A 17652-nucleotide genomic window follows, 5' to 3' on the forward strand; every position below is an offset into this window, starting at 1 on the left:
GAAAATCGTAATTTAAAAAAAAAAAACATGTTAATGTCTATTAACACTTTTAATTAAAATACTAGTTAACACCATGTACTATCTTATATAGCTACCTTATATAACGAACCCATAATATTCATACAACTATACAATAGTAATCTTCAATTTCTTCTCAACTGTTATAAAATTGTTTTCATTTAATTACATAAAAATGTAGGTATGAGCATCTATTTAAACTTTGACTGTTAAAAAGATAAATAATATAAAAATATTATAAAATACGAAGAAAATTTGGTAGGTTAATCAGTGCTCTTATTTAGTAGGTCACTGTAATAGATGTGTTCAATTTAAATTCAATAATAAATCATTTTATACGAACAATTGTAAATTATGAACAGAGATAATGTAAGTGCATAACAAAATATCAATATTTTTAAACCATTTATAGTTGTGTTTATACAAGATATGAATTTTAATGTAAAATAGTTTTTTTTTTTTTAAAGTCTATTTTGTTTTTAAAACATTTTACTGTATATTAAAAAAAAACATTTTTGTTACTAAAAAAAATCTTTTAAAATACTAATTTTAAGTAAGTACCTACTTATCTAATTAATACTCTATTTTTTTATTACATTTTATTTGTATTACTTAATGATAAATAAAACTTGATGACAGAATATCTAAGGTATTGCTACTTTTATTTTTCATTTTTTTGGTAAGAAACGTTGGATATTTTTATAATGATCTGAATTATATCCTTTATATCTTATTAATAGGTAATTATATCTTACTTGTCAGATTATTAATCATACTTGGATACCTTCGGTGAGTGTTGACAAAATATAAAATTTAGAAACCGTTGCGCACTCAGATATAAACATAAAAAATGAAGTACTATCCTTTTCCACGAAACTAGTGTATATTGACTAAAAGTAAAGTATGTACAATATTGAATAATTGTGTATCTTAAAAATATTATTTTTTACGTAAATGGGATTGTTAAAGTATATTTAAAAAATTTTCTTTTTCATGTATTTAATATAGCCCTAGTACCGGGATGCATGAAAAATTTAGATTAATGTAATAGTTCAATAAAATTGAATGGACCAATCATGGGTTTATAAAACGTGTTTAACAGCTCATTACTCAATAGTAATTCATTAAATGCTTCGTGATTGTTCATACAGATGTAACCTGACATATGTATGCGTATTGTAATCATAATGGTGATAAAATGGAATTTCACTGACCTTTGGCTGTCGGACTGGGTCGGTGATGGCGGTCTGTCGCCTAGGATACGGGTAAAAGTCGTCGGTGTAGACAATGTTGCGGACCGCGCCGCTGAACCGGGGCTCGAATATGACACTTGGCAAGGCGAGCCGGGTGAGCCGACCGTTGTACCAGCCGGGCATACCGCCCACGTACACTGGCGAGTTAGACGCCAACCGGCCGAACTGCAGCTCCTTGCCGGCGGACGCGGCCGCGCTGGTCGCGTTGTCCACGGCCAGGGTGGTGACGCGCCCGCGGCGCTCGATGGCCGCACGATGCCACCGGCCGTCGTACAAGTCGTGGCCGGCCATCAATATTTGGGCACCGGCACCCAGGTTGTATCGTAGCCGCAAGGTGCCCTCTACCATTTTCAGCTCGAAAAAGTCATACGTTCCGCCATCGTCTGTGTACATGAGCAGCCCGTTCGGTGACCTTGTCTTGAACTCCATCTCAAGTGTGCCGTTGACACCCGCGTTCCACTTCCGGAACTGGCCGTACGTGCCGTCCAACACCAGACCACCGGCGGCGCCCATCACGGCTGCCACGCACCAGATTGCGATCGCCGTCATCGCCGTTGTTGTCGTCATCGTTGTTGTCATCGCCATTATTAACATGACGGTATATAGGAGGCGCCGGCGGTGGTGACGGCGGCAGTCGGCCGACTGGCGTCGATCACTGCAACGCGAATGTCTTCCTCATGTGCGAGTGAATTATCTCGTCCGTGTCCACTGCTGTAGATTTACCTGATGGAAAGCAACATACATGATCGTATTAGAAGTGATTATTAATATTGCTGCCGTCTTTACTGCAAAAGTGTAAATCATATATTTATGTTATTATACCTATACAAGTGAAAATATCAGATGTGTACCCATGATTTTTTTATGGAAATGAGGGTGCTGAACTTATGCTAACCTAACTTAACCTCATTAATCTTAGATACAGTGTTATATTTATTTTTTTCATAACCAATGTTATAATAATAATAATAATAATAAATTAAGTTGAAACAAAATATCTTAAATATACGTGATAAGTAATATTTTAAAATTTGTAAAATTTAATTTTTAATTTAATAATAATAGTATTTGATATTATTGTATTATTACATTCAACCATCAAATTACATTCTATTGAATGAATTATTGGAAAATAATTTAACTTTAATTCATAATAATAATGTGATAATACAAGGTGCATTATTTTAACGTAGGACTGTAGGAGGCTCATTATTTTGATTATGATATCATTTTTTTTTTTTTTTAAATAACATTTCATTCTTGATACTTTTTCTCTCATGTTTCAAGTTTTCAACCTATTTGATAGACAATAATTTCAATTTTATTTTTTCATGAATAATATTTAATAATAATAATATATTTCCTAGTATTTCAATTTGTAGAAATCCATTTTTGTATTTGTAAGTATAGTTAACTAAATGTAAGTATTTATAGTTTTAATGAGTGTAGGAGTAGAATAATATTTTGTGGGTTACCAGAAATTCTATACTTTACTTATTTAACTTTAAATGCAGCATCCTTTATAAGTTGTTAACTAAACGTTATAAAAATCATTAAAATACTGTTTTATTTTATTCAAGTTTAAATGTTGACAAAATACTGTACATTTACTAGGATTCGCGTCATAATTAAAATTTCAGCCGTACCAACTGACGAACATATGATTTATTTCATGTTTTGTTGTTAATAAATTATATTAGTACTAATTCAGGAGGTTAACTGCACAATATATTAATAATAAAAAAGGAAAAGTTATTTGTATTCAATGCAGTAGAGAATTTTTATTTATCAAAAATATTATTTTTAACTGGACTTACTAGGTTATTAGTTAATTTTGTATTTGGTAGATATCTACTGAAAAGGTTGACCAAAAAATAATATTCATGGGGAGCCGAAAATTTTTTAATATCACGTTGGTTGGAACGATAACGAACAACCATCGGGTCTCTGTACTTGAATGTCAGTCGAGATATTTATTTTTATACATTTACAATAAACAAATTGGTGACGCGACTGAGGCACGCCGCGCGGTTGAAACACATCAGGACTAGATTGGGATACACCTACCAAAAAGCGCCACCACCGCCGGCTCAATTTATCTGGTAACAATTTTACAATATTATTTCGTATAAATGCGTAATTTTTTTAACATTTTTAGAAAAAAATTAAGGTATTGAGGTATGTTTATATTATTTATTAGATTATAAATATATTTTACCACATGTTGTATGATTTTGAATAAAATTAATTAGGTAAACTATTACTGTGTTACTCATAGAAAAATAATTACTCATAGTATACATAATATAAATTGATAATTTTAAAATATCTTTAGTCGTAGTTTTGGGTGCATCGTACCCACTCAGAATCGCTTTTTGTATTTAACTATCTATCATTAAATTCAAATGTAATAATATATTAATTTAAGTTACCTACTCAATGATGAAATATATACAGAATGTGCTATACATCAAAGTAATTTCATACTTCCTTTTTGTTATTAATTTCATAAATTGTATAGTATTGTGGAGAGATCAAGTACATATAATAATAATAATATAATGTGTAAGTATTAACTATAGTAGAATTCAGCCTATACACCTGACAGATTATAAAACAAACCCAATTAACAGGAATTTCTGATACATGAATCATTACTAATTAACTAATAAAAAAAAAAAAATGTTTTCCTCAATATATTAACATTCTATATAGAGTTAATATTATACATTATACCTAATAATTATCAACATTTATTTTTTTTATTAGAATTAAGGATTCAATTACTAAGGTCATTAGCCTAGTACTTTGTGGCAGGGAACGGTTGGCCGGAAAACATTTTGTATTTGTAGCAAGGATTTGTTGCTAATATCTCGATTGGTCACCCATCCGGCAGCAAGCAACACTGCAGGTCGTTACATACACTCAGATCCTTTCTGCAGTTGAGCGTTACGACCGTGCTACACCGCACCACTAGATTTATTTTTAAGCTTTTCTTGACAAATAATATATATATATATATATATATATATATAAATTTTTTTGTTTGTACAATGACAATTATTATGAATTAACCTAGGTAAAATATAAATAAGAGTCTTTAACAAATGAAAAGGAATGAAAATATTGGCCTCTATAGAAAAAAATCCACACAATTGAGTGAATTAAAATTGAAATTAAAGGAGGTATTGACTAAAAATTAAAAAAATAAATAAATGTATGTACAATAGCTTGAAATAGGTCATAGGATTCTGTCTATGTTGACTTCGCACAAATCAATGGGTTAAAATAGCAATACAAAATGTTCACATATCATTTCTTATGAGTTAATATCATGCAAATAAGCGTTTGGATTTCAATCATGATATGGATGTAAGATATTAAGAGAAAAAATTGTTAAACTCAGAAATCATATTACACAATTGATGTGTCTAATATCAGATAAAATAGGTGACCAGACAGTTATCCCGTATTTTAATACAGACTGAATCAACGACTTATAAAGAGAAATAATTCATGTAAGAGAGTTAAAATTATCCGAGTTAAGTAATATAATAAAAACATGCCTTCTTAGAGGAACTTATAAGAAATAAGAATAGTGCGTATTGGGAGATACATAATTAGCTTGGATTAATAATAAAGTGAATAACTGTTAAAATACTGATGGGACCTATACCACCCTCAACAAAGGATAAAACTGAATTAGATGGAAGCGTTGGGAGTTAATCAATTGTAATATTATTGATTGAACAATTAAGCATACACGGATTTAAATTATAAAACAAAGAGATTCACCGCATAAATACCATAAATTAAAATATCACCAAAATGTACCTCATTTAGAATAATGGAAGTATATTGATAAAATACAGATATAAGATCAATAAACAATACGAGTACATTTACTTATCATCTATGCTCAATGTATATATTATTGGTGTAAAACCAATAAACGATAAAACCAGGTTGATAAAATTACAAAATTAATGGGGAGTATAGAAACTTATAATAAAAATTCCTTTACTACAATAGTAAATAGATGAGTACATAAATGTATGCTATAATATATTCAGAATTTTATTGTTTTTTTAATAACCAAAAACATATTATAATTTATTGTTTGGAATTATATATATTATACAATATGCATAATTATATTATGTGGTAGATCAATTCAATAATTATTCAAGATGCAACATAATAAGCATTGAAATCCCGTAAATCAGTAATGACATATTCTAAATTTATTTTATTTCATTATACCGTTCCAATATAGGTATTTCGTTGCATCAGTACATAACCTCCTATACCTATAGAAATGAAAGCTTACAAAACGGAACACGATATTGAAACTTCGAAAGAAAATATCCTTGTACCAATCATTTCAGAAGTGGTCCACTACCTAAATTAGGCTGTAAGCAATATACAAATGGATGATAGGAGATTGGTAAAACAATTAATGGTATTAGTAATTAATATTTTACTAAACTTGATTTCATTGATTGTCAATTTGATTAAATTGATTTATGATCACCAATCTGGCAATCTAATACAATGTAAGTCGGGATTATAGGAGATCGATAAGTATTTTACCGATCATTTCAAATATTTTCACGAAAACATTATTTGTTTGAAAATTTCGAAAGGATAGGTGTTAAAAATAACATGAATCATACATTTTGTATGCGTTCTCGACAAGATTGATCACAGTAACGACAAAGTCTATGCGTATTTCTGTTATGAATTTTTTCTAAAAAAAATTAAGAGATATTACAACGATTGACTACTAATGATACAAGTGATAACACACGTTTTCGAATTAGACAATAAAATATACTTCACCTTAAGAATCATCTTAATATAAATATAATATAGGTAAATGCATGAATAAACATTACTAAAACATATGCGTTTAGTTTTGTTTGTTGGAATAACACAACAAAGTAATTTAAGGCATTAAGTATAAAGTCTGATGTAATATAACGTAAATTCTACAGTTGTCCCATCGAATTTATTATATTTCAAAATGTTAAGTAGAATAAATGCACAAAATATTAACTAATCCAGATGATAATTTTTTTTTCCATTTACTAAAAAAATAAAAAATAAATATTGAATATTATAATAAAATTGAGTTTTTTTTAAATTATTATCAATTAACCTTCGGTTTCATAGGCCGTTGGGTGTGGGAAGGGTACTATACGTTTTTAAATTAGGAAGGTTCGAGGCACGTGTGCGGTAAGGGTTTTTGACAAAATTTTGAATTGGGCACTCGTAGGTGTCTACCATACCGGTTGAGAAATTCGACGAATGAGAGGTCACTCTGTTCAGAGAGTCTCCTGCACAAAGGTAGGTGCTGCATAATAAAATATTTTATTTTATAGAATATGTAGTGAAAAGGAAATTTAGTGACTTATTAGTTATAATCATTACAAATATATAAAATTAAAATAAACAAAATAAGATTTGCAACATAATAATGTTATACATTTTATTTATACTAATATCTACATTTTAATTAAAAATAATTGTATATTTCTGAAAAGGGCGGGAAGTGAGTTATTTGAACATTGGATTATGTGTATGTTATAAGCTATTAGTAGACGAGGGCTTCGTTTTATCCAATACTGAAATTGCTTTATAACACGTGTTACAGATCTACACCTTCCTACTATTTTTGTCACGCTCAAGCTCTTACTAATACTATCGAAGAAACGATACTAAGTAATATAGCAATCGTGGCAGTACATAATTTTATTGTTTTGCTTCGATACAGAACGTTTTAAAATTAATTATTAAATTAAATGTATTTATAAAAAAAAAATTAAATCTTAAAATTGTATTCATATAATTGCGTTTAATTTATTTTAATTAGCATTAAATAAAGTTCAAAAAATAACTTATATGATTCACTCTATTTCGAGAAATTGAGGATGTAAAATGTTTAACATGTGCAAGGAGGTTATAATAAGATATAAAAAAGGATTTATTTTTTGATAGGATAACTGTTTATAGTGTCTGACGGTAATCCATAATGGACTGTTGTTTCTTTTCTCAGAGCAGTCTAGATTCGCCAAACTCTTTTATAAGACCACACAGCAGTAGATAATCCAACTCCCAGCTTATATTTGATATATTAGATGAAACATATCGATATGAGCATGTATATATACTGAAGGTAGAGAAAAACACTTATCTACCCGCGGGTTAAAAATGTATTTACACTATTGTGGATGGAAAAAAGTAATACCTTTTAACTAGATACATGCAAATAGTAAGAATACTGTACATACGTACTATTAATTTTTAAGTGACATAACATCATAGTATATGAAGGTAATATACATGATATACTTTTAAAAAGTTAATTTAAGCCATAAGGTACATAATTATTTTGTGGTACAGCCTTGATAAATGCATAATTATTAAATATTTATATTATACATATTTTATATCTAATGTTTTTTTTCATAACTTAAAGTAAATTCATTTTTTACATATTCTGTAGGTATGTGAACATATATAACATTACTTGCAGTTGGTAAGCCGATTTTGTAATTACTATAACGACATACGTAGAGCACTGTTTCTTTTATGCATTCATATTTTATCAAATGTTTGTACCACCAAGTTAACATATTTAACCCTTTTCTAAAACAGATAACTTGAAATAGATTTGAATAATACAGTTTCTATAATGTGTTCGTTGACGTTACGCAAATTTAATTAAGTTTTATAACAAAGTATTGTAGTTTCAAATGGATATAATATATTACGTAAGTAGGTGTACCTTGAGCATAAAATATATATTTAATTATACAAATTAATGTCATTTTTATTTCATTAAATACAAGAGAGGTTTTTTAAGGTAAATCAAAGTATATTATAATATCATATGAATTATTAAAATTCTTGCATATTATTTTTAAAAATTTTAACAATATTTTATTTTTCCATAATAAATATTTGAAAATAATAGGCTGTTTAATTTTAATTCATGTTTTTTCCAATAAAATCCAAGTATTCCAAAACCTAGGTCTTCGACGACTATCCAATGCACCACTGTAAGTCTCAAACCTAACATACATAATGATTTTCACATGAAAATATCAATAAAGAAGCTCAATTTTTTTACTTGCGCTTCCGCATGTGACTTATATTCCATCAACATTATTACATTATTAAAAACCTCTGCTTTCTAACTCTCCCAGGAAATTCAAGGTACAGGTTAAAAGGAAATGGTGTTTTGACCTCTAACAATTACCAAGTTAAAATGTATTATATATATAAAATTCTAACCATCAATAATTAAAAAATATACATATATATAATTAATTCATTCTAGGTGTTGCCAGTGGGCGGTTTCTTATTCAATTTCTCACGTCATGTCTTCTCTAAGTACATACGCTTATAGTACATATTACACACTTGTATAGATTGTTTATTTCTAATAAAAAAAAGATCTTGTTTTAAAGCTATTAATCAACTATATTAATTTAAATCCCAACAACTAGCTTTATACATTTACGTTTAACATTTAAATTTAATATATTATACATTAGTGAAAAATTGATATTATCAATATAAGTTAGTATAATTTATTTTTCTGATGCATATTAAAGATAAATAATAAGGTAAACACAACTTCTAATATTGAAACTTTTACTTTTAGGTACCAAATTCTAAAAATGATTAGTTAAAAAAGGTAAGATTTTAAAATAAATAAAATAGTTTTTGAATTCTTTGGTTTAAATTAAACCCATTCTACCTAAAATGCAATAATTTAGTTTACTACTTAATATATAAATAGGTAAGAATGTTCTTTAAGTTTTTAGATTCTAATGTAATTTTATATAGATTCTTTGGGAATCTCTGCTGTGGTATAAAATAAATGTTATAATATATTATAGTATATTATTACACAGATGTATGGGTTTATAATTAATCAGGAAATTGATTTGAATGAAACATATTTTAAATGTATAGGTAGTAAAATAATTAGTTGGTTTAAAATTTGAAGAATAAATAAAATATTAAAAATGCAAATTGTATTAATTGTTATTTGTTATTTGTTTAATTAACGAAAAGATAGATTATATTAAAAATAACAAATTTTAAGCAACTGTTTGGGTATAACAGGATACCTATAAATGTAGGCGCGCAGTAAGTAAAATAATATTTTAAGTAATTATTTACCATACTATACATTATGTAATTAAATTAAAGTATAGATATTGTTCTCTTTTTATTGTTTTTAAATTATGTTGATATGTGATCGCTTGTTGTGACACTTACTCCAATAAATATTTGCAGGGAAGAGGGTTAGAATAGAACCCAATATTTCGTAAATGAGTTATGGTAGTCAAGTTATCATGAAAAAAAAAACAAATTAATTTATTTATTTAAAAATTGTTTTTTAAAATAAGTTGTGATATAAAACTACTTAAATATCTAAACATTTAAATTTACTCAAATTGTATATTATAGCATATAGTATATTACTTTTTTGAAAAAAACAACGTTAGAAACTGAACTACGTTTATTTAATTTTATACGTGAATGAAATGTACGTAACAAATTAGAATTTTACAATACATACTTCTCATATTGGGTAATATTAAAATATCAATATAAATAAATACGTATATCTCCTTTGTTTTTATAATATTTATCATGTATCATGTATAAATTGTGTAGTTAAACAATTCAATAATCATATAAAAATCAATATAAAATCTATAATGCAATAATCTCATAATTTTTTATAAATATATCTATAATAATATATCGTCTTTGAATTGATCAAATTGGGTTTTTTTTTTAAAGATTTTTAAAAGAGATACTGTTTAATTGCCAACATTAATAATAGTAATAATATCGTATACTGTTAGGTCGATATATAAGAATGTGGATTGTGTTAATTTGTTGATAACATTGATATTATGACATATTTCCTGGTATTATTATATCCGTGTTAACTTTTAAAACTAAGATTGTTTTCAATTATGTAAAACACCGAAAATTTATGAAATATTTTTCCCTGCCAGTTCATTTATATCGTTGTATTTATAAGTATTGTAGATGGTATATTAAGTACTTGAGAATAATTTTTAATATTAAAATACTAAATAAAATACATTTTTTTAAATTAATTTATCGTTGTCTCATAATGTTCCTTGCCATACAGAAAAACCATAGTTAATTATAGATTATATTAATGTTTGATACACTGCTCTAATTTCATTAAGTTCTGAAATATATTTTAGATTTTTAATAGCTAACATAATTTTTCATAATTTATTTGTAACGAGTTTTATGTGGTTTTTTTATTCACGATTATGGCACATTTTTATGCCAAAATATTTTAAGTTTTATTTATTTTTACAAAGTTCTTTCATGTATATATATTTTGAATTAAACACACATGATCATGAATAAATATACTAGTTTTATTTAGTGTATAAATAATTAAATAAATTTGATAAAATGTTGGTTTGTATATAAGTTAGAGAATCAATTTATTTTTACATAGTTACCATTGGATTTTAATCAAGTCTTTATGAACGTTAGAAAATGTCTCATCCCAGGACTAGCATTCGACAAAAAACTGTAGCTTTCAATCCGCATTGAAAACTAGTTTTCCAAGTGTATTCAAAATAGTTATATGGTCTATATGTATATTAAAAAGTGTAGCCTTATAAGGAACTTTATTTATGGTACTATATTCTGAAATATAATATTATAAATAAGGTTTGTTCAGACTTTTTAAGATATTTGTATATTTATTTTGTTTATTTAAAAACATTTAAGTTTTTTTTTTTTTAGGTTTATGGAACGGTAGGTGTGTTACACATGAGTGAGTTTTGGCAGAATTTTTATTGGGGCACCCGTAGGTTTCTGCCATGTCCCGGAGTGGGGGATGGCGGCACTTGTTCTCCGGACACCGTAACTTGCCCGGAGGAAAATGTCACCCGATGGTCGAGGATCGAACCCGGTCCGGCTGAGCCACAGCCTACGTGTTAGACCACTCGGCCACCTCGTCTCCCACATTTAAGTTTATAATAGCTGTTCAATGATTGAATAAAACACGCATATTTATTAATGTCTACATATACATAAACGTACATATAAAATAATTTAATGATACCAGTTAAAAACAATAATATGCTAATTTTTGTTTATATTCTTATCAGTCCAAGTCAGCGGTTTCCAAACTTTTTTTCTGCAGTGACCTTTTTTAGACCAAATATAGCCACGGTGTCCTACTGTCAATACCATATACGATCTTATTTTTTTTTTCGAAAAAAAAACTATTTACATATATTATGAGCCGTAGACCGCGGTTCCCTTAGAATGTGCTCACAGTGCAAAGTTTGAGAATTGCTGTTCTACGTGGTAATACGGCATTGGATATTTACCATACTTTGTCCATTAGTATTCATAAAATAGTTACGATAAATAAGTTAATTTTAAAAATGTACATGCATCAAACGAATCTTTCTTTTTTTTTAAATATTATGTTAACTCGAGTTTCGTTTAAATTTTTAATGTCATGCATAATACATAATATTAATATGTCCTTAATTTAATAGCTTATAAAACATTTCTTTAATAAAATAATTTTAAGTAATCAAAAAAACTATTAACTATTAACATGAATTGAGAAGTTTTTCTGTGAATGATTGATAACTATCATAATATAATTTAATTTTTATTTAAATTATGATGATTACAAATAATGATCATGATAAAGTAATACACTATTACTGTACAAATTATTTTAATTCATAAACACACATACAAAATAAATAATAATTTATATATACCTATATTACCTATAACTAGATGTTGTTTAAAAAAAAAAAATTTTTTTTTTTTTAATTTTCAATAACTTATTACTAATTAGCTATTATTATTTCCTATAATTAAATTACAGATTTTTGGTAGAAAATATTTACAGAAACTTTTAAAAGAATGTAATTTCCCGATTAAAAATGTAAATTTATGCAGTTTTCTCACATAAAAAAGTCTTTGAATTTAACAGCTAAGTTATACGCACTTTCATCTAAATTAAATAAGTCCTTTTTCCGTGAATTATTTTTCACTCTAAGCTCTCTCATTCTATTTAAAACTTTAGCGATAAAAAAATAGAAGATGTAACTTAAATAAAGTCGTATTCATTTTTATGAAATGATCTGGGACTTCTATGTAGCACATTAAACAGTTTGAACAATGAAAACCAATTTCATTAGATTATTCTATAATAGTAAAAACTTCAGTTAAAATTAAACTAGTTAAAATAAACGAAAAAAAATAAATATATTTGTATAAATAAAGACCTATAATGAATTTGAGAATTCAAATGATTTATTAGATATTTCACATTAAACGATAAATTAAAAAATATATAACATTTATTTATAATAAGCGGTACAACATAATTTGAAAACATCAAGATCGGTGATATATAAATTATCAACTAAGCAATAGTCTTACACTTGTAGTTTTCTATCTATTCTAGAGTAGAATAAAATTCAATAAATTGAAGTACAAATAATTTTGAGGTACCTAATGAAACTTTATTATAAGAGTTAATATTTTGTTTTGACAATTTTTTTGTTAGTAATATTTAAATGTAAAAATAATATTAATACCTACTTAAATGGAAAAAATTAGTTCTACTTAAATAATGTTATAAATTAAAAAATTTAGAAGTAACAAAATAAAATATAATATACTTTTATAGTACTGGTGTACACATTGTGCTAGCATAATCATATACTTTGTAAAAAGAAATGCATATTTACGGATTATCCTACACAATAGTGTTACAAATCTTAATATTCTGTCTTCACAAATCATTCTTACTCCATTTCACATAGCTTAAAATGTAATTTTATTTAAATTCAGAACGATAGAAAGTTAAAAAATACAATGTTATCTCTTAAAATAAACAAAAGCCCCTAAAATATAATTTTTGTGCAGAAAAACCAAGGTTTAGCAATGACATCAAAAGATTCAATATTCGCATTCAATGGATATTAGTATTATATAATATAAACAATGCAATTCCATAAAGAACATTTCAACTGCAATCAATAACAATAAATATTTATTTAAAAACATATATGTATAATCTATAAATGGTTTAAGAGTACGGTTTATAAATATACTGTATTAAATCACACTCAACTGAAAGATTCAAATTTTTTTTTTGTCTATAATCATTTTTTTTTATCATAGGTACCTTCTAACACCTCATTGGTTTCGATAAGACTGTAAAAGTTCATATTTTTACTTATTCTATCAACCTTTTCTGATCATAATGTTATGATGAAAAACGCATAAGTATATGTTAGATATATTACTATTAATAATATGTATTGTATATGAAATGCTCATTAGACATCCATGTTCTAAATATCTAATAGATGAAAAATTTTTAACCAATAGTTCTTGATTCTTTTTTTTTTCAATATTTGGAGTTATTACTAATCATGTCTCTTATTAGTTATTGAAAAGTATAATATTTCTATGCATGTACAAAAATACAACAATGACCATTTACCTAACACCTAAATAATTTCAAAATGGTTAGATTTCAGGTTTGTATAATTTAAATTTTTAGGTTTTTAAAATCGTTTGATTAATATTTGGTAGTTATAGTAAATAATGTTTATTAGTTTTAAAATATTGTATTTTTATTCATAATGTTCATAGTTCATAAATATTTTATTATTTAAAATTAACATATATTAATTCGTCTCTGTGCGTCATAAATAATTATAATTAATTATTAAAATGCTAAAATATTTAATGAAAAACCAAAATGTACATAAAAGTGTATTATACCTAACCTACCAATCTACCTACCATCTACTCGGACCGTTTTTTAGCAAAATTACATACAATTTCCCTTAAAAATAGAAAATAAGCAACCATCCAAATAATCTCTTCAGCTTTATTCGTCCTCGCTTACTATTAGTTAGAGAATTATATCAAATAACCTAAATTAAGGTTTTACTACAAACTTGTGAGCATAAAGACCGGTATATAAATAAGAGTAATTTTTTATTATCATAATATTATTCAAGTGTATTCTCCTAAATCGTTAAAAGTTTTTTTGTTTTAGTTGCACTTTAGTTATTAAAATGGACAATCACATAACATAAACTCAATAGCAAATACTGATGGGAACTTTTTAAGAAACTGACAAACTGCTAAATTATAGAAGGCTTAATAGGTAACGTGCCAGAATCTCGTTAAAGTTATTATTAGCAGTGCCCACTGCATTCAATGAATTTAATTAGAGGATTAGTTAGAATTTTAAAACCATTAATTTTATGTACATTCTACATACATTCTATATTAAGGAAAATTGTTTTAAGATAATATGCTTTAAACGATTATTTATCATGGCACTTATAGTGAATATTGATTTACGCGTACACACACACTGAATTTTTTTATATTTATACACTTATAAATTAACCAAGTGCATTAATTTATGTTTAAGGTACGTCATGTTTAGGATGCATAAGTATACCTCGACGATGATGGGGACAATGAAATTCATCATCTATGTTTGGTTGTAGCTGCTGGCAAGGAACCATTTTACTCGGAACAATCAATAATATCGCGTCTGCAGTTGAGGGAAACGCTAAGCGGCGTCGGTTTATGATGAGATGAGACAAAGAGAAGATCGAAAGCCAGTGTCATTTTTTTTTTTGGTAAAGAAGGTTACCACTATTAATACCATCGTTTGCTCATAAATAGCCTCGAGTTCTAATATTCCACCGTGGAATGAAATAATATACAATATGTATAATAAAATATAATGGAATGATAGGTAAACAAATTCTGCTAAATTATATATAATCATTAGGTTGGCACTTTGTTTTTACTGTACAAAGGTGACAACTGAGATCATATTGTTTCCAAACTATATTCTACAGATTAATAAAGGGTAGTTTCGCCATCTTAGTGCTTTCTGTGTTGTTTAATATACCTACTTATAGAGAATTCAAGAATATTGAAGTAAGTACAAGTTCAAAAATATTTTATAAACACTGATAATACCTAATGCAATCGAAATACATATCTGTACTTTAATATCTTTAGTGTGTATTTATTTTACAAATTATTACGTTAAAAAAAATGTTATTTGTACTTATCTTAAACGACTATTTCATTATCTACCTATACAAACTAATATTTTCTTTAAATAGTATAATTTGTGTTTTCTAAAAAAAAAAAAATGTGCAACGAGTAAACACTGTTTTCTGTATGTGCGGTTTTAACTAAAAACTCTATGGTTTAGCGTTATTTTAATATAATTGGATTCCTTTTCCTAATAAGACCATATGTATATGCAATACAACTAGGTATCATATGTATTATAACACACTTGAAATGTCTCGCAAATAGCTTTCACGTCATATTATATAAATGATTAGAGTGGGAAAAGAAACAGCGTTACGTTTGTGTGCATCATGTACATGAGGCGACGAAAAAACAATTTCCGTGACAATAAAAAGCTTTTAACAACAGAAGAATTGTGGAAAGAAAAACTAGGTAAAATTACACTTAATTCCTGTGATGTGTGTGTGAGAGTGTTTTTTGTTATGTGTCTGTATTATACGCACGCATCTAACCAGATAAACAGTTAGTTCTTTTTTTTGTATTTTTCATTTTCATCAAAAAAAAAAAAAGCAACCTAGGTACTCTATATTGTGTGTGTAATCCACGTGAATATATTATTATATCACTTGGATTATATAAATAATATTGCATATAATATATGGTAGGTTTGACAGCATTAAACATAATACAACTAGAGAGAATATATATGATGTAATATGATATTATAATGTGTTGTAATTTATAAGTATTTATATATGTACACTCATTAAAACTATTGTGAGCAATTCCCATTAAATGTCAAATACATAGCGCGAGGAGCATTTTTTTTATATAATATTAAATATTAATTTTTTAAATAATTTTTTATCTTCCTAATGATTTTTCATGTTTAATTTATATGTAATTTACATATTGCAACTAATAATATCACCAATACAGTATTAACACATTATAATTAAAATAATAATAATAATTATATATTATTCGTTTGTATAACATTTATAATAATCGATAACTTGTTGACTTAAAACCCTAAATATTATGTTTAAGTTTAAATAAACAACCGAAACAACATTTGGACATTATATTTCATAAATTTCATAAACTTCAAATTCTAGAAATGGAAAATCTAAATTTAAGAATATTTTTTATGTTTTAATTTATAGCCTAAATAAAAAAAACGAAAATTAAAGTAAATCTAAATGGTTTATCTGAACTATAACGAAATTGACAAAAATATATCAAATATCCTGCAATATTTTTAATAATAATAATAATATATTTTTTTTTCTATAGACCATTATTAACAATTTTAAACAAACTAAATAGTGATATTTATATGAACGTTTAGGTATCATAATATGATATTCGTATAATTGGTAGGTGACTTAAATAGTTAAATGTACGAGTATTCTATAATATTTTATTATAATGAGAATAAATTCCAACAGAAAACAAAGATCGTGTTATGGAGAATCGATACTATCACTTAGTGTAGTAAAGTGCATAAATATAAGTATCTCATAAGAAAAAACTTGGTTACTTTAATTTTAGTGTTATTTAAATGCTTTCAAACCGATTTCTTTATTGTTAGTGCTTTTTCTATGCTTATAGAAAAACTATAAACTCAAAAAAAAAAAAAAATTTAAAAAAAAACGGGTAAGTAGATTTCGCTCTACTGTAAAGTCGTTTACAAGTGGTTTACTGTAATGGATGGTATTAAATTTGGATTTGATAGATATGAATAATATCATTGTATACGAAAAAAGGTTCTAAGTGGAGACGGTTTGTCTGTCAAGAATATTTTATAGTTTTAGAATATATTAATTATATTGCTAATAATTCCAATTTTGTCAAATTTCAAACTTTTAATGCTTGTTAAAAAAAATGTGACGATATATTTTTCATATTTTTAACTACCACTGTGACAATATATTAGAAGCCTTTTTATTAAATGTTGAACATTTTTTTACCAAACGAATACAATTTTATTTTTATTTATAAAAAAAAAAACTAAAAATATCGAAAATAAATAATTTTAAAATATTTAAAATATTTTGAAAATTGTATCATGTATATAAAATAATCAGAATAAGCATTCAGTGAAAACGGCATGTATTTACGGTAATTTGTTTTAGAGTTACACCAATATCTAAAATGGTTTTCTTAAATATTTATTTTGCGTAAGAATTCCCGTTTTTCCTTAATTTTTTTTTCGTTATTCCTGTTGCTTTTGAAA

General features: G+C 26.3%; 1 protein-coding gene across 1 annotated transcript in view; it reads right to left on the minus strand.

Moving 5' to 3' along the window:
• The window catches only part of Nrx-1 (Neurexin 1), a 265980-nt gene that overhangs the window by 230379 nt on the left and 17949 nt on the right, over nt 1-17652 (minus strand). The window contains exon 2 of the mRNA XM_089219748.1: nt 1233-1994. Within this exon, the coding sequence (XP_089075874.1) occupies nt 1233-1865 (633 nt within the window). The 5' untranslated portion in view covers nt 1866-1994. The remainder of the gene's footprint in view (nt 1-1232; nt 1995-17652) is intronic.

This window comes from Diuraphis noxia, unplaced genomic scaffold (genome assembly GCF_037042655.1).
Source record: "Diuraphis noxia isolate RWA-SAM2 unplaced genomic scaffold, SU_Dnox_SAM2 contig0001, whole genome shotgun sequence".
In the NCBI taxonomy this organism is placed as follows: Eukaryota; Metazoa; Arthropoda; class Insecta; order Hemiptera; family Aphididae; genus Diuraphis; species Diuraphis noxia.